The 18,512-nt window shown below is 36.8% G+C and overlaps 1 protein-coding gene across 1 annotated transcript in view; it reads right to left on the reverse strand.

Annotated features, from left to right (window-relative positions):
• The window catches only part of plekhg4 (pleckstrin homology domain containing, family G (with RhoGef domain) member 4), a 91,907-nt gene that overhangs the window by 35,415 nt on the left and 37,980 nt on the right, over positions 1-18,512 (reverse strand). Inside the window, exons 4-10 of the mRNA XM_073836082.1 lie at positions 14,233-14,409; positions 14,028-14,151; positions 13,344-13,437; positions 9,490-9,576; positions 8,716-8,832; positions 7,701-7,799; positions 3,339-3,487 (exon numbers count right to left, since the gene is read on the reverse strand). Coding sequence (XP_073692183.1) covers positions 3,339-3,487; positions 7,701-7,799; positions 8,716-8,832; positions 9,490-9,576; positions 13,344-13,437; positions 14,028-14,151; positions 14,233-14,409 — 847 coding nt within the window. The remainder of the gene's footprint in view (positions 1-3,338; positions 3,488-7,700; positions 7,800-8,715; positions 8,833-9,489; positions 9,577-13,343; positions 13,438-14,027; positions 14,152-14,232; positions 14,410-18,512) is intronic.

Genomic DNA, 18,512 nt, shown 5'->3' on the forward strand with positions numbered 1-18,512 from the left:
AAAGTAAGACTAAGTAATGCAGACAGACATGTGGCACACACATAACAACACAGCCATACTGAACTGTGCCCCCTGCTGTTAGATACACATACATGCATATTCACATTTTTATAAGTTTTTTCCATGGTACTTTGTTTGGAGCTTGTTGCCCTTAGATTCTATTCAATATCAGGGTGTGGAAAAAAGCTACAACAGAGTTCCACAGAAAAATAAAAGTTACATAAGTTCAGAAAAGACATGTGGGTAAGTAAATGATAATTTAATTTTAATTTGGGACGAACTTTAGGGTTGCGGTTGATGTAAGTTCAATGTTGGAATCAATCTGAGTATTACACACAATGGAGGCATGATGGGCAAATCAGTGAACTCAGAATCGGTCCAAAAACCACCAATTATTCACAGCACACACCCAGAGCAAACACGGGTTATCACAGCATGCAGGACATATCAAAGACATTCCAGCAAGAGAATGACAAAAGAGTGAGTGAGAGAGATAAGAGTCTAAGAATAGATGTATGAAAAACCAGAAGCCTTCATTATTACCTCAATAAAGCATTCAGCACTGATGATTAATTGTGTTTGATAGAGACAAAATGAATAAACATATTTGCTATTAAATGCGTTTCTACATATTACCACACACAGTAGATATCTAGTATAAAGATATTAATTGCATGTTATAATATACTAATAATAATTAGAAATAACAGTCAGCAATAAGCACTATATAAAAATATAGCCAATTATTACTATTGTTATTACATTACATGTTATAGTTTCTAATCATCATCATTATTATAAGGCTAAATTTTTTTAGGGATTAAAAAGGATCAGTTCACTGCTGAATTTAAATTTCTCACGGCCATGCCATCAAAGATGTTCATGTCTTTGATGAGCATTTGTGGTTAAAAAGTATATACATTTTTATTTTTATTTTATATGACTGATCGTTTCACTAGACATGACTCTTATTCCTCGGCTGGGATTGTGTAGAGCACCACCATGCTTGATTGTAGGCAAGACACAATTTTCTTGGTACTCCTCACCAGGGCATGCTGGACACCATCTGAGCCAAAAAAGTTTATCTTATAGTCTCATCAGACCACAGGACATGGTTCGAGTAATTTATGCTTTTGGACAGATTGTCTTCAGCAAACCGTTTGTGGGCTTTCCTGTGAGGCAGCTTTAGAAGAGGCTTCCTTCTGGGACGATGCCCATGCAAACCAACATGTTGCAATGTGTGGCGCATGGTCTGAGCACTGACAAGCTGATCTTCTACTTCTGCAACCTTTAAAGCAATGCTGGCAGCACTCATGCATAAGTTTTTTTAAGCCAGGTTCTGCACTTACTGCACAGAACGAATGCTCAACTTCGTTGCTCGACCCTTGCAAGGCCTGGGTATGACCCTGACCACTGTAGTGTAACTTGGTTTCAGGGTGTTATTGAACCTCTAATATCCTTGGCCATCTTTGTGGAGAGCAACAATTGTAATTCTCAAATCCTCAGAGATTTCTTTGCCATGAGATGCCATGTTGAACATCCAGTGGTCAGTATGAGAGAATTGTACTTAAAGCACCACATTTTAATTGCTCTAATACAAAATACACAACTTTGTATGGTCCTGTCAAGCAGACAAAAACATAAACATGATGAATAGGACATGTGGCTTTGCATGGTTAAACAACATACTGCTGTTATTACTTAGGGTGTACTCACTTTTGTTGCCAGCTATTTTGACAATAATGGCTGTAGTTATTTTCAGAGAACAGTAAATCTATACTGCTGTACAAGCTGCACATTTACTACACTAAAATATATCCAAGTTTCATTTCTATAGTATTGTCCCTTGAGAAGAAATACTAAATGGTTGCTGAAATGTGAGTGGTGTACTAACTTTTGTGAGATACTGTATATCTCCAAGTCCAAATCCTGGAATGTTTTCCTCAAAAACCCTAATTTCTTTTTGACTGAAAGAAAGAAAGATGTGAATATCTTGGATGACATGTGGGTAAGTAAATTATCAGGAAATTTTAATTCTGGAGTGAACTAATCCTTTAATGATGATAATTATTTTGATAATTATTATTCTTATTACTGTTAGTTTATATTATACTGCTTTACAAGGACTATAGAGAAGAGAAAAAAGAGGGATGAACTAGACAATATTTCCTGTTTATGTTTATCAGCAGGTTGTAGGACCACCGGTGAGTAACAACATAATCATTCCAGTCAGTTAAAAAAGCAAGGGGTCATAGTTCAACTTTGGGATGCAAAGAAAGTGTCAAAAAGACAAAGTCTAGACTGAGAGGGATTATGTGTGAGGGAAGAAGTCAGTGTCATGAACACAGAAAAAAGCAGAAAAAGGTCCGGATTTGTTCACTATTGTCAAGCACTTTAGACTCAGTCACACCTGTGAGATCGAGCCCTTTGTCTGTCTGTCAGCATCCAGGTGATGCGTTTGTGTGTGAGCGGCTCAGACAGCTTAGGTTTCATTTTGGCATTTGTTAGGCAGCAACTGAGCAACTTGAAGAACATGCGCAGCTTTTAAACTATAATTTCACCTAATACGAAAGGCACAAAAGGGAAGGAGATGGCAAGGCCAACAATAAATCAGGTTACAGAACTAGAGAGGCTGGCTTAGATGCCTGCCCCTTGCATGTTTATTAGGTAGATGAAGACTGTGGGAAACCCACATGCAAACCCTCAGTCTCAATGAGCAACCCACCGGGTCTTTATCAGCAGAGACCCTCACGAACACCAAGCTCAAGTGTTTGTGTCTGAGAAAGAGGCTTTGAAAGTGCGCTTGAGAAAGCCAGCGTAGACATGCCTGCGTGTTATAAGTAAAATCAAACAGGAAGCAGCACCAAGGCTATGCTGCATCCAAACCATACTATGTTATCAGAGACAGACACATGTGCATACTGGTGTCTGTTTAGCTCTGAGATTAAGTGTGTATGTTTCAGGATGAAATGATTGTGTGCAGATAAAGACATTTCTCTTGGCTCAGCTGTGGGAAATAACATTCACACTCCCTCAACCTCCAGCTGAACCCAGCCCAGATCATCAGAGGACTGAACATGCTCTCCCACGCTCACAACACTTTTTTTTCTCTCTCATTATCCCTCTCTTTGTTTGTCATTCTCATGTCTTTCATAATTGTACGATTCAGTTCCAAAACCTAGTGAACTGCCTCGCTGCCTACTGCCTAGCATCCTTACTGGAATTGCCTTTTCTACAAAGTCATGTTGCATGATCTTAGGAGACAGGATAATTACGTTACCTAACTTTTGTGATGTGTGCAGTATGTTAAAGGTGTTGTCTGTGTGATCTCGTCTCACCTGTAGTCCTCTGTCTGACTGACGCTGGTCTCTTCTTTTCGCAAACGGGACAGAGCAGCTCCTCCTTCTAACTGTAGGCGCACCAACCTGCTGTCCTCCAGAACAGTCCTCATCAACTCTCTGTACTTACACAATAAGATCTGTGCATCCTGCAAACAAACAAACACACATTCTTTACTGTAAAACACAGACAGTCCTCTACAGCTACACACATTCCCATACACCTCATTATTACATATACACGTCTACTGTTCTCACAGAGTAATATCTGTAACTTCTCCAGCACAAACACACACCCCATCATTATGTTCCTTTCTCATAAACTCTCTCGACATGGAGAGAAATACCTGCGGCTTCTGCAGCAGTACACATTGCCTGTACACACTCTCACGCACATATGCATTATTATTCATTAAATGATATCTACACCTCCTTCATCTAATACTAGCTCATGTTTGTACTCATTAAATGATCAAATGAGCTTCAGCTAGAGTACGATGTGTAATACACATAACTGCCACACCTTCAGGTGTGTGTGTGTTGCTGTTTTATTTAAAGCTGGATTTTATTCTTAACAATACAACACTTGTCTTGCACTTGACCCCCTTGGTGTGGATAATAGAGCAAAAGTTACTGAAATTAACTTTACAAATGCACAGTGGTCATGTTTATTCATTACATACAGTTGAGGTCAAAAGTTTACATACACCTTGCAGAATCTGCAAAATGTTAATAATTTTACCAAAATAAGAGGGATCATAGAAAATGCATGTTTTTTTTATTTAGTACTGACCTGAATGAGATATTTCAAGACATTTCCATATAGTCCACAGGAGAAAATAATAGCTGAATTTACAAAAATGACCCCGTTCAAAAGTTTACATACACTTGATTCTTAATACTGTGTTGTCACCTGAATGATTTTTGTTTGTTTGTTTAGTGATAGTTATTCATGAGTCCCTTGTCTGTCCTGAACTGCCTGCTGTTCTTCAGAAAAGTGGGTAGGTCCCACAAATTCTTTGGTTTTCAACATTTTTGGGTATTTGAACCCTTTCCGACAATGACTGTATGATTTTGAGATCCATCTTTTCACACTGAGGACAACTGAGGGACTCATATGCAACTATTACAGAAAGTTAAAATGCTCACTGATGCTTTAGAAGGAAAAACGATGCATTAAGAGCCAGGGGTGACAGACCCCATGAGTGGCCGACCTACTCTATAGGCCACTGATATGACAGGACTCTTCCTGTGTGAGTGTACAGTACCATTCAAAAGTTAGGGGTTGGTATTATTGTAAAACACTATTACAATTTTAACAACTGTTTTCTATCTAAAATATATTTTTAAATGTAATTTATTACTGCTATGGCAAAGCAGAATTTTCAGCAGCTTCAGTTTTCAGTGTCACATAATAAAAAATTAGAAATAATTTGAATATGCTAATTTGGGGCTTGAGAAACATTTCTTATTATTTTCATTGTTAAAAACAATTAATATTTTTAATAGAAACCATGATACTTTTTTTCAGGATTCTTTAAATAAATAGAAAGTTCAAAAGAAGAGAATGAAAAATATTTTGTAACAAGTTAAACTGTCACTTCTGATCAATTTAATGTATCCTTGCTGAATAAATAATAATTTCTTAAAGGATTAGTTCACTCCTGTATTGAACCTAAAATGTTAGGTTTTAATATGCAAATGAGTCATTTAATGAAAAATGCGCTCATTTGCATACATTTGTTTGAAATTGCCACTCCGCCCCTGGTATAGGCTACAGGCCCGACGATGTTTCACCAGTCATTTAATGGCTACTCCCCTTTTTACCTACTACCTGCAAAGCTGATACGAATATGTTTTACTTTTTTATTTAAAACAAGATATATAGTATAAGGACAGGTATTCAGAAAATGTAATGCCTTATTATTTATAATTAACTATTATTGATGTAAATGCAGCCATTCAAGGCACATAATTGATTTATTATGGTATTGACGGTATTAGAAAATCCATGTCGTGGCACAATGTCACACCGGTGATGACTATGACACCGGTGTACCGCCCACCCCTAATACACAGAATAAAAATGTAAAGTTTGGTGTGTGTAAGTGTTACTGAAGTAGAGATTTATGGCTCAGTGTAGAAGAAAAAACTGATTTTGAGAAAACGGCCTTTAAAAATATGTATTGTAATTGAATTCTATTGGCACAACTAGATAAAGTGCTATAAAAGAAAAAGAAACACTTAACAGTGTCTTTTGGATGTTTTCTTTCCACTAGTCTTTATGAAAAAACAAAAAGCACACGATCTCAAACTTAACAGGTACATGAAAAAACAGTGTTTTTGCCTGTAGTGTCTCCCTTTAAAATCCCCTGATAATTTACTCACATCTATGTCATCCAAGATGTTCATGTCTTTCCTTCTTCAGTCAAAAAAAGATTAAGGTTTTTAAGGAAAACATTTTAAGTGTTCAATGGTGGCTAATGGGTTAAAGGTCCAAATTACAGTTTCAGTACGGCTTCAAAGGGCTCTACACGATCCCAGCCGAGGAATAAGGGTCTTGTCCAGCAAAACGATCTGCCATTTTCTAAATAAAAATATATATACTTTTTTAACCACAAATGGTCATCTTGCACTAGCTCTGCAATGCGTGTCTATGACTTTGCATTACGTAATCACGTTGGAAAGGAAAAATCAGGGAATGTTTTCCTCAAAAACCTTAATTTCTTTTCAACTGAAGAAAGAAAGACAAACATCTTGGATGACGAAAGGTAGATTATTAGGAAATTTTAATTCCAAAGTGAACTAATCCTTTAGAAAAAAGACAAATGACTTAAAAATGTTAGTGTACATGATTTTAAACATGGTCATCACAAGTACTAATACTATTTTTTATCCTTTCATTGCCTGACAAATGTATTGAAACCACTTCTGAAAGTGGTTCTTGCTAGTAAACAAGGGTCATAAATTAGCAAAACGCCATGTTAATTAAAATCTAAAGACACGAAAAAGTGTCTCTAAGGGGTAGCATTTAGTTAATAAAACTTTTTTGGGGTGTATGAGTCTGTTTGTGTGTGTACCACCCAGAAAAGCATCCACAATACCTACCCAATGATGCCGACGGTGGTCTGACCACACCATGCAGAGGCTATAAGGCACTAACAAGAATATAGCAAATAACCTCAGGAACCCCAACTAAAGCCTCTTTAGAGTGAATTTGAAAAGTATTCAGTGATAAAAATCTCCTAATTACTGTCATACGTCTACACCCTAATTAGCATGTGTGTGTGAAGTGGGATGAAACTAGAGCAATTACACAAATCCCAAATGTCAGTGGATATTTCTGTGTTTTAAAGCCTATTTGCAGTTTTGTTTACAGAACTGTCTTCATAGACACAGTATATTAAACTATTAAATGGACGATAAACTGAACATATGTGAGGTTTATGTTAAAATAAAGGGAGAAAATAACTCAGAATTGTAGTGAAACGACACACAAAAGAATAAGGCACACGTTCAGATTAATGGAGGGAGACAGAAGACAAAGAAGAAACGGCAGAGAGACGAGAGGACAGGCTAAGACTTGTTTAGGTTTTCTATTCATTTAACATCTAAGCATCACTTCATTCCACAAGAGGGGCTGTTTTAGCATTCAGCACAAAGTCAAGCAGAAATCCATACCCTCAACTACCGGACCCTTTCTGCCTTTCCATTCTACTCTTCAAATAAACCCTTGGTAAGTGATTTTAAAGATGGATGCAGATAAACACCCCTCTGGGAGATCATTATTTCTCCTGAGGCCCTGTTTTTCCCTAGAAGCCTGTGGATAAAAAGGTCCTTCGTGACCTCAACTGACAGCCAGAGGTCAACTCAGTCAAAGCCTTGACACACTAACCCCAACCACACACAAACTGAAGTCTATTTTTTAAAACTAGACATCTCTTCTAAATAGAACAGTCTTTAAATCACCGTAACTGGACACCAGTGCCACTGCTCTACTTCATGGAAATAGAATAGAAGTCTCTCAGACTGAGAATAGAAGATGTTAGTACCATGGTGATGCCCTCAAACTGACAGATGCATATAGTCATAGAGACACATCAGGCTGCATTCTAAGTAAACATAAATAAAATCAAGAGTTTGGGGGTCTAAGTGGATCACAAAGTACCCACAATATATATTCCCTTAAAACAATAGAGCATAGCAACACCATGAGTTCAGTTTCCAGGGAGTGCAAGAACTGACATACATATATACATAATGAGCTCTCTCATTCTGGACAGGGCTGGGACAAAGCAATTTCCGTGAGACTGCTCAGCTGAGCCTCTTTTTAGAAAAGCATTTTATTGACTGTTGCAGTACCTCTGCTGTAGGTGGCAGCACGGCGGACTCGAGTTTGCTGATGGCCTTCTGAAGCAGGTTCACAGCATCCTCACAATGGCTGGTCAGCTGCTCTAACCTCTGAAATATAACAGAAAGGAACATGAAACCATTAGACAAAATCTGATGATTGTCTGATGTGGTACAACATCTAATACATGCATTTATATGACTTAATCTTACGGTTTCAAGTTACCTGACAACTATAAAAATGCTCATTGGCAGAGGAACTGTTTATTGTGATCATTATTAATACATTTAAATCACTGAATACTTTTACTATATTACGGCTACATGGCGTCTTGTGGCTTATTTCTGTATTATTCCATATTAAGGCTGGAACACAAATTTTAAATCTTTAAAATATGTGACTCTGGACCACAAAACCAGTCTTAGGTAGCACAGGAACATTTGTAGCAATAGCCAAAAATACATAGCATGGGTCAAAATGATTGATTTTTCTTTTATGCCAAAAATCATTAGGATATTAGGTAAAGATCATGTTCTATGAAGACATTTTGTAAATTTCCTTGGTAAATGTACTGTATCAAAACATAATTTTTCATTAGTAATATGCATTGCTAAGAACTTCATTTGGACAACTTTAAAGGAGATTTTCTCAATATGTACATTTTTTTGCACCTTTACATTCCAGATTTTCAAATAGTTGTATCTCTGTCAAATATTGTCCTATGATATGAAATATGAAAGCTTGTTTATTCAGCAGATGTCAATTTTAAAAAATAGACCCTTACGACTGGTTTTGTGGTCCAGCATCACATATCGTTCCTAACACAACAGAAAATCATTCTTGAGTTGTTCCTGACTTCAACCTCTATTTTAGAAGGTACATGACAGATAAAATACAGAAAACAATATGTGTTCTTAAATCGGCTACATGTTTGATATCTCCAGATTGACTGAGCAGATTCAGCGTAAAAGACATGTAGTGTATTCCAGCTTTTATTCATACAAATGATAAAGATGAATTTCTCACCATTCTGAAACAGATCCAGCTGCTGTGGGAATAAGGGAAAGTGCCTTCAAACTCAGTGGGGAGTTGAGCGATGTCCACATGCTTATACAGAGACTTGAGTGAGGTCAACAACTCCACCTGATAGATGCAAAAAAAAATTAATAAATAAATAACACAACAGTCGTCAGGTTTAGCTTCTGTATTAAAGGGGACAAATATGTATTGCAGTGCTATCATAAGCACTTCAGATGCCACAATGGCTGTTCTAATAGCTTAGATAGACGTCTGGGCAACACTATCTGTCCAGCTGTTGTGACATTCTCAAATGAAGCACTTTCCTACGTAGCTACAAGAGTCTATCTCTGGCAGTCTGATTTGTGTCAGGCACAAGCGGCGTCTCAGTACAAACACTTGTGTTTGAAAATAGCCATCTATTTCTCAGGGTTAAGAGTAACTAGCTGAAAGATAGGGTTTTGTAGGTGTTTTTGGATGAGGTTTGTTTCTATATGCTCTGGATCAATTCCAGCTACATTTTACTAGAGGATGTTTCTCTTGTTTCCTTTAGCACTAATTAGAAACCTTCAGTAAGCTGACATTGTTCTCTGACCTCCATTTCCTCTCCTGTAGAGTAAACTATGGATTTGTGTTTGTGATGTGATTTTCCATCCTACCAGCCCTCACCTCATGTGGCACATAACACAGATGTTGTCTTCTGCTGTGTACTATTGTCTTGCTTGTTACTGTGACTGTAAAGTCATGGCAAGTTACAGGTGATGGGTAATATACGTGCCTTACCTGTATAGAGGTGGTTTTCTCCATGCGTATAGCCAGATCTCTGTCAGCTAGAAGCAATACTGTATGGATGCATCCAGGCATGGCTTCCTGCAGAGATTGAACAAATGATATATGTGAGCCTGTACTCTTAAGTAGCACAAGTATATTTGTAGGAATAGCCAAAATTACACTGTATGGGTCAAAATATTTTTTATGCCAAAAATGATTAGGATATTAAGTAAAGATCATGTTCAATTAATATATTTTGTAAATTTCCAACCATAAATACGTATATCAAAATGTAATTTTGGATTAGTAAAATGCAACTTTTAAATGAGATTTTCTCAATATTTAGATTTCTTGCACCCTCGGATTTCAAATAGTAAAGATTTTCTTCTGTATTGTGAAGTATATCTGAGAGTAATTGATTATCAAAAAATAACAAAATGTAGGATGGGGACTTGATTCTATCCATCAGTTGTTGACTGGCAGATCTGAATGCGAGCTTGCAGTCAATTGCTGTGAACAAAATGTTTGGAAAACTTAAGCGTGCGTCACCAGAGAAAAGTCGTTTTACTGGAAGATTAAGTTATGACTAAGAATTAGGCCATAAAAAAGAATAAATATGTATGCATAAACTGGGTAAATTTTCATTTCATGCTGACTTTAAACTATGCATTATCTAATTTAGCAAATGTTTCCAAAGGTTACATAACTTCGCAGACAATTTTCTGTCATGTGCCTCAAGAACCACAATAAAAGCCTTCTGTCAGTGTGAATTAAATGAGTTGTATGCCCCATAACAAAAGAGCAGAAAAACAACACTGTAAAAACAGACCAGAGAAGTCTATTATGCCAGTTGAGAGCTGTTTTTGTCTGTTTCCTTGCATGTCATCATGCATACTGATCATGCACGCATTATCATGCCAGCATAGCCACATCAGAACAGAAGGAAGAAAAACTTTGCTGGAATGAAACAATGGCATATTTACTAAGGAATGTTCTAGAAACATCAACAAACTCTTCAGGGCTAAGACACATTTACTGCAGATATTTACAACCTACTTAGTAAGACACTGCAGTTTTCTTTTTCACTTTGGTTTTTGAGAGTAATAAAATAAATAATATATGGTGATGGATCAGGTTTCCAGCTTTCCCCAGTCATGTGGGGCCTGAAGAGAGGGAATGATAAATGTGGGGACTGTTCCAAGTAAACAAAAGCCTGGCAGATAATAGAATATTTTGGGATTATAGACTATCAGTCAAAAGTTTTTGAAAATACAGCAAAAACAGTAATATTGTGCAATATTTTTTATTATTTAAAATAACTGCTTTCTATTTGGACATATGTGACCCTGGACCACAAAACCAGTCTTAAGTCGCTGGGGTATATTTGTAGCAATAGCCAAAAATACATTGCATGGGTCAAAATTATTGATTTTTCTTTTATGCCAAAAATCATTAAGAAATTAAGTAAAGTTCATGTTCCATGAAGATATTTTGTAAAATTCCTACTGTAAACCTATCAAAATGTAATTTTTGGTTTGTAATATGCATTGTTAAGAACCTAATTTGGACAACTTTAAAGGTGATTTTCTCAGTCTTTTTGATTTTTTTGCATCCTCAGATTTCTGATTTCAAATAGATGTATCTCAGCCAAATATTGTCCTATCCTAACAAACCATACATCAATAGAAAGCTTATTTATTGAGCTTTCATATGGTGTATAAATCTCAGTTTTGTTAAATTTAACCTTATGACTGGTTTTGTGGTCCAGGGTCACATATTTTAAAACATAATTTATTCCTGTAATCAAAGCTAAATTTTTAGCATCATTACTTCAGTCTTCAGTGTCACATGATCCTTCAGAAATCATTCTAATATGCTGATTTGCTGTTAAAGAAACATTTTTTATTATATATATATATATATATATATATATATATATATATATATATTATGAGCAGCAAGTCTGCTCAGAATATTAGAACGATTTCTCGAGGATCATGTGACTGAAGTAATGATGCTAAAAATTCAGCTTTAAAATCACAGGAATAAATTACATTTTAAAATATATTCAAATAGAAATGTTGCTATTTTTGCTGTACTTTGGATCAAATAAATGCAGGCTTGCTGAGCAGAAGAGACTTCTTTAAAAAACATTAAAATCTTACTGTTCAAAAACTTTTGACTGGTGGTATACCTTTTTATTTGACTGATAAACTAAACTCAAAACATGCGTCACAACTCCAACAACTACAAATATATCAATCCTTATATGCACTACTGTTCAAAAAATTGCTTTTCTGCTGTATTTTGGTAAGATTGGTAAGCATAAGAGACTTCTTTCAAAAAAATCTTACCAACCCTAAACTTTTGAATGGTAATGATGGGATGACAAATTTATGTTCCCATCCTCAAAATGTGAATCAAAAAGAAAATCAATTCCTTGGTTGGCCATAGTTCAAACTTATCTATTTGAATACAGAGGCCTGAGGGAAACGAGCAATTGTCAGCTGAAAAGGACATTTATAATAAGACGATAGTATCAGTGGAGTGAAGAGAGCCCATGGCTGTTCCCTTAGGACCGGTCACTGAGCTACGGCATTCATTCAGACAGATCTCATCTGTCAGTGTTAGCACTGACCCTGAATACAAGGAAGATTTCTCCAACACATGACGTTCACATAGTTTAGCAGTATATCATCAAGAATCTTCTAAACATTCAGTAAAGCCACCTTTTCCACAAGACTGCACTTGTATGCTGTCCATCACGGATTACAAATACTGATAGAAGATCAAAGAACAGAGGAAAAAAATATACAAAGGAAAGGTCACATGGGGAATTTCTGCAGCTGTGCTACAGCTCAAATGAGCAGAGACAAAGAAAACCTCTCATCGAGGCCTGGTGCTATTTAAAACACACATTGTCATTACAGCCATTCTCAATTTTACTTTTATATTGCTCATGTTTATCACTTAGGGAAGTCTAAATTGTGAAGTCAGCATTGGCACATCCTCAGTCTTTTAAAGTGGGGCAGGTTGCTGGCAGAAGAAGAAAGCAGCATTAAGGACCATGGCACAAACTCTAAAGTCACTTCCATTAAATGTGCTCAGGAATCATGTTTCTGCAGTATCTCTGAGGGATTATTTATGAGTTTCCTCACATCCCTCATGTAATTGACTGGTGAGGTGATTCAATCAGTATATTCCTAAAGGCCACTCATTTGAGATAAACCATACACAGTCTATAAACACTAAAAGTAAATGTATTTAATGAATTCTGACAGGATTTGATGTTTGTGTTCTCTACTATCATCCAGACCAGGCCACATTTGTAAAAGATTAACCTTTATTTAAGCACTGAGATTAAATCTAAGTAACTAACTACTGACAAGCAAGAATCCAGGCTCTTCGTGTCATAAATTGATGCATTCTGTAAAATAACCAATCCCAGATGAGGAACGGAAAACCTCATCCGAGTATGTCCTATTGTGCAACTGTTTTTGATTGCAACTATTCATTTCCAAAGTTGGTAAATCACAGTTATTATTTATGACGAGATGCTTTTATTTGCCTTTTTTAGCCAAAAATGACTGATTTTGTCGATGGAAACTCTTCTCAAATGTTTGCTTTAGTTTAGTGAGCTGTCTTTTGAATTCCTCAGTAGCAGATGTCTGGTTAAAGTTAAATATCAAGATTCATGGCAAGTTTGCATTCCATTTGGTTTTGAAGAAAGTTTGAGAAAGGAAACGCCTTGAGGATGTGAATGGTATGTGACAGTTCTCGTGTAGGATTCTAGGGAGGTTATGAACAAATGGTAGATCGTATTATGTTTTGCGTTAACAGAAATAATAATGTCAGGGTGTTCTTACCTGGAGGATGTTGAAGGCTTTAAATAGGGCGGGGACAGGAGAACACCTGCGGGCATCCACCAGGACAGTCAGTCCCAAAGCACTAACTTCCTTCCTGTGTGTCAAAACAAAGTCACATTTTTGATGAAAGATGGGTTAAAAATAATGACATATACAATTGTTAGTCTAAAAACAAAAACAGCACAGGTTCAAAATCTGCTGTCTAATAACGTCATTTAACAGTTCATTAAGTTTTCTTGGCTTTTTGAAAGTAATTAATACAGCAAGGACGCATTCAGTTAATCAAAAGTGCTGTTCAAACATTTATAATGTTACAAAAGATTTATATTTTAAATAAATACTGTTCTATTCTATTTACATTCTATTCAAAGAATTGTGAAAAATTGTATCATGGTTTCCACAAAAATCAAAAATATTAACAGTTTGCAGCATATTAGAATGATTTCTGTGATCACGTGACACTGAAGACTGGAGTAATGATGCTGAAAATTTAGCTTTGCCATCACACAAATAAATTACATTTTAAATATATATATATTCATTTAGAAAAGCATTTTAAATTGTAGTAATGTTTCACAGTATTATTGGTTTTTTGACCAAATATGGTGAGCATAACACACTTCTTTCAAAAACATAAAAAAAACTGACCACAAACTTTTGATTTGTAGTAGAAAAGTAGTTTACCTGAGTGTACTGAAGAAGTAGACCATGATCCGCACCAGCTCTCCACTGTTGCAGTTTGGATTCAACCAGATAGTGTTTCTCGTTGTCACTGTCACAAGGGCATGGCCTGATTTATCTCTTGTTCCTAAAATGTATTTTTAAAGATGAGCTTTTTGATCAAACTGATGGAAGGACCACATTAATAGCATTAGAAGCAGATCCTCACCAGGCAGGCAGAGCACTCCTGAGCTCAGCACATCAGGATTGATGTCTTGAGCCTCACTCTGGACAGGCTGGGCCTTCTGGGAGATGGGTGGCAGTGGTGGAGAAACTGCTAAGAGATCTTCATTTTGGGTTTTAGCAGACAGGTGGGAAACAATGCTGTCTACTTCCTGGCTGGATGCTGGAATATGGAATAAAAAAACGTCATTTCAACACTGGCATGCACACACAAACACATACAGTTGAGGCCAGAAGTTTACATCGCCATTTCAGAATCATGTTCAAAATGCATGTTATTTAGTACTGACCTGAATAAGATATTTCACATAAAAGATGTTTATATATAGTCCGCAAGAGAAAATAATAGTTGAATTTGTAAAAATGACTCAGTTCAGAAGTTTACATAGGCTTAATTCTTAGTACTGAATGATCCACAGCTGTGTTTTTTGTCTAGTGATAGTTGTTCATGAGTCCCTTGTTTGTCCTGAAAAATTAAACTGTCTACTGGTCTTCAGAAAAATCCTTCAGGTCCCACAAATTTTGGGGTTTTCCAGCATTTGTGTGTATTTTAACCTTTTCCAACAATGACTGTATGATTTTGAGATCCATCTTTTCACACTGAGGACAACCAAGGGACTGAGGGATATGCAACTATTACATAAAGTTCAAATGCTCACTGATGCTCCAGAATGAAAAACCATGCATTAAGAGCCGGGGAGTGAAAACTTTTTGAATTTGAAGATCCAGGTAAATTTAACTTTGTCTTCTGGGAAACATGCAAGTATCTTCTGTAGCCTCTGAAGGGCCGTACTAAATGAAAAAAAAAGAGAGGAAAAAAAAAAAAAAAAAAAAAAGTTTTCACCCCCGGCTCTTAATGCATTGTTTTTTTCCTTCTGAAGCATCAGTGAGCATTTGAACCTTCTGTAATATTTGCATATGAGCCCCTCAGTTGTCCTCATTGTGAAAAGATGGATCTCAAAATCATACAGTCATGGTTGGAAGAGGTTCAAATACACAAAAATGCAGAAAAACTAAACAATTTGTGGGACCTGAAAAATATTTATGAAGAACAGCAGTCAGTTTAACTGTTCAGGACAAACAAGGGACTGATGAACAACTATCACTACGTATTAAGAATCAAGTGTATGTAAACTTTTGAACAAGGTAATTTTAATACATTTGAATAAATTAAACTATTATTTTCTCTAGTGGACTATATGCAAACATCTTTTATGTGAGATATCTTATTCAGGTCGGTACTAAATAAACAATTGCATGCATTTTGAATGATCCCTCTTATTTTGGTAAAATAATGAACATTTTGCAGATTTTAAAAAACCCATTGCAACTCAATTTAAAATGTTGACAACAGTCAATCTGTTTTATCACTGTAGACAATAATACATCACTCAGTCATTAGTAAGCCCACAGATATTGGGCTTTGATCAATGTGAGTTAGTCTTAGTGTCAGTAAGACTCTTACTTCCTGAAGATATACAGCACAACTTACAGATGTCTGATTGCTAACTATATTTGGCTCCAACTTCTAAAAAAGCTAAATGTCTGGGTCATGAAAAACAAACTGAAAACGCTGAGGTCGTTCCACATGACTGATCTCCTTATAAAGCCAGTAGACCCACATTCTCTAAATCCCCTATTAACAAACAGCAACACAGAGACGGTTGAACGGCGCGTGAGCATTTGCCCAATCTGTACCATCATGCAGCTCGGCCCTCAAACCACACAAACACAATCTGCTAGCTAATTTTAAGCATTCCAGGTATCATCCTGTGCGTTGATCCATAGGGAGGCTTGGATCTCTAGCCCATATACCTGACAGCACGACAGGGCTCAGAGATAACTGGAGATCAGCTTCCGACAGTCATAAAAGTAAAGTTTTGCTTCGCTGCGTTGCCACGCACTGCTGCTGCTGCGCAGAAAATAGATACTGAGATCAAAAACAGATGAGATGAAGTCCTGGGAATTCCAGGACTCGTAAAACAGCTTGCACAAGGACAAGGAAAACAAGTATAAATTGCTCTGAAGCATAATCTGGCTGAGATTGCTATATTTCAGAAGGGGTTTGAGATGGAACAGCTGAAGTGAGCTTCTGAGGAAGGAAATCTAAACATAATGGAATGTACATTTTCAGTTAGGTAAAAGCTACAATAAATTGGACAAATATGACAAAAAAAAAAAAAAACACTTTCTACCCCCACTTTCTCTTTGCTTTCTCTATGTCTACCCAACATCCTCCTCTCCAGAGAATGCTCACATTGAGGAAGTCGACCATATGAGCCCCCCCGAGGAGCTGAGTGCTGCCCAAACGGGGCAGAGCAGAGAGGGTCTTGGCTTCGCACACTCTCACCACAGTCTGGAGTTCAGTCTGGCCATGGGCCATCAGCCTTTATTCTTCAAGCATTCCTTCTCCTTTCTATCTGATTTTCTTTTCTTTCTGATGTGGCTGTGGACACTGTATAGTCTGTTAGGGACAACTCTAAAACATGCTATTTATACTGAATATAGTTCCATACAGCAGATTCATTCATTAGTTTTATTGTAATAGAATGACTGCAATCGCGCGCCGCCCTAAGAATGTGTGTACATGTGTGTCTGTTGTAAAAATCACACATCAATAGATGCATGGTCTGGCCAAGCAGTCACAAATCAAACATTACTTGCTTTTGGAAATTTTACGGATCTTATCCATACTATATAGTAGGGCTGCACTCTAATAGTCAACTAACCGTTAGTCGACGAGAGGAGGCTTGGTTGACCAAAACTGCTAAAAAATAGCTAAAAAAAGTCACACAGTCCGTGACGGAAAGGTCATTAATGACTGGTCTATGTGGTAAAATAGCACATTAGGCAGGACATTCAAATGCTCACCTATCATTCATCAATCTCAAATATGGCTTTTCATCGGAAATACGCAAGTAGTAGCAACTTTACATGGCCACTCAATCTAATGTTAACTTAGAAAAACATGCACTATTAAAGTGTCTGTGCGGCGTGTGGAAGCTGAACAGTAGCACGCTTATTGCATGACTGATGGAGGCACCAGTGTGGTCACTTGCTCTTAAAACACTCCGTCATTTTTGGTCAAACAGATGAGAGTAATACATCTTTCAAATCTGTAAAGACTCTACATTTATTTGTTTGCATTCACAATAACAACGTAACGTTGCACTTTTGTAAAATAATTAAAGCAAATGTGCTATCTGCAGTCTCTGTGAACTTGAGCACGAAACTACAAAATTCCATATATACTTGCCTTGCAGACATGAAAAATATATCTATAGAGAGCGAATTGTCTACTTTCAAATGAACCAATTTAAATAATAAATAGTGGTGGGCCGTTATGGGCGTTAACGTGCTGCGTTAACGTGAGACTCTTATCGGGCGATAAAAAAAATATTGCCGTTAATCTATTCTCAAAGTTGGGTTGGGAGCTGGGTCTAAACTACGCAAGATATGATGACTTTCACCTTGATATTTTAGCGCGGATGACGTATACCTAGTCGAATTGCACTGTAGGGGGCGAGAACGAGTCTTCAACTTCTGTGAAATTACCACATCAAATGAGACGTGCAAACATGGATGCAGTTATGAAGCCGCTTCAGGGCAGGTGCGTTGCTAGACCCTTTTTACTGGGGCACGTGAGTTATGATTAACTTTGATAATCCCGAAATAAAGACATTAAACTATATGCAACAACTGAATTGACGCTTCTAAAAGCAACGCAGTTTAATCGAAGACTATGCACGCAGATAGGCTATCCATGTCCGTGCGCGTCTGTGTATTTAACGGCAACGCGCACGTCGTGCAGCCTTTTGCGCAGAAGTACTTGGTTACACAAGTTTGTATAGGTAATTATGTTGTAAATGCAACTGTCAAGCAGTTTGTGATGCATTTTGGAAACAGGAGATGAGCGCCTGATCTAATGCGCCACCTGGCCCGTTCTCGAAGACTTACTTTTAGTCATTATTTGGGTAGCACACATATTCTGAATGCCTTCAGCAGAATTCAAATTAGCCATTTTAATCTAGATTAATCTAGATTAATTCCAAGATTAAAAAAATTTATCTATGCCCACCCCTAATAATAAAACAAATATTCTCAGATTATGTAATCAGTATGAAACATGCATACTGCGAAGAAGACAAGTCAGTGCTGGTGACTTCATCTCTCTTAATCAGAAAACAAAGAAAGCACTAGTTTATCAAAAAATTATTAAAAACGTTAATGTAGCATCCTTACTATTTTCCCCTGAAAAATGTATTA

Source organism: Garra rufa, chromosome 3 (assembly GCF_049309525.1).
Source record: "Garra rufa chromosome 3, GarRuf1.0, whole genome shotgun sequence".
NCBI classification, from domain to species: domain Eukaryota; kingdom Metazoa; phylum Chordata; class Actinopteri; order Cypriniformes; family Cyprinidae; genus Garra; species Garra rufa.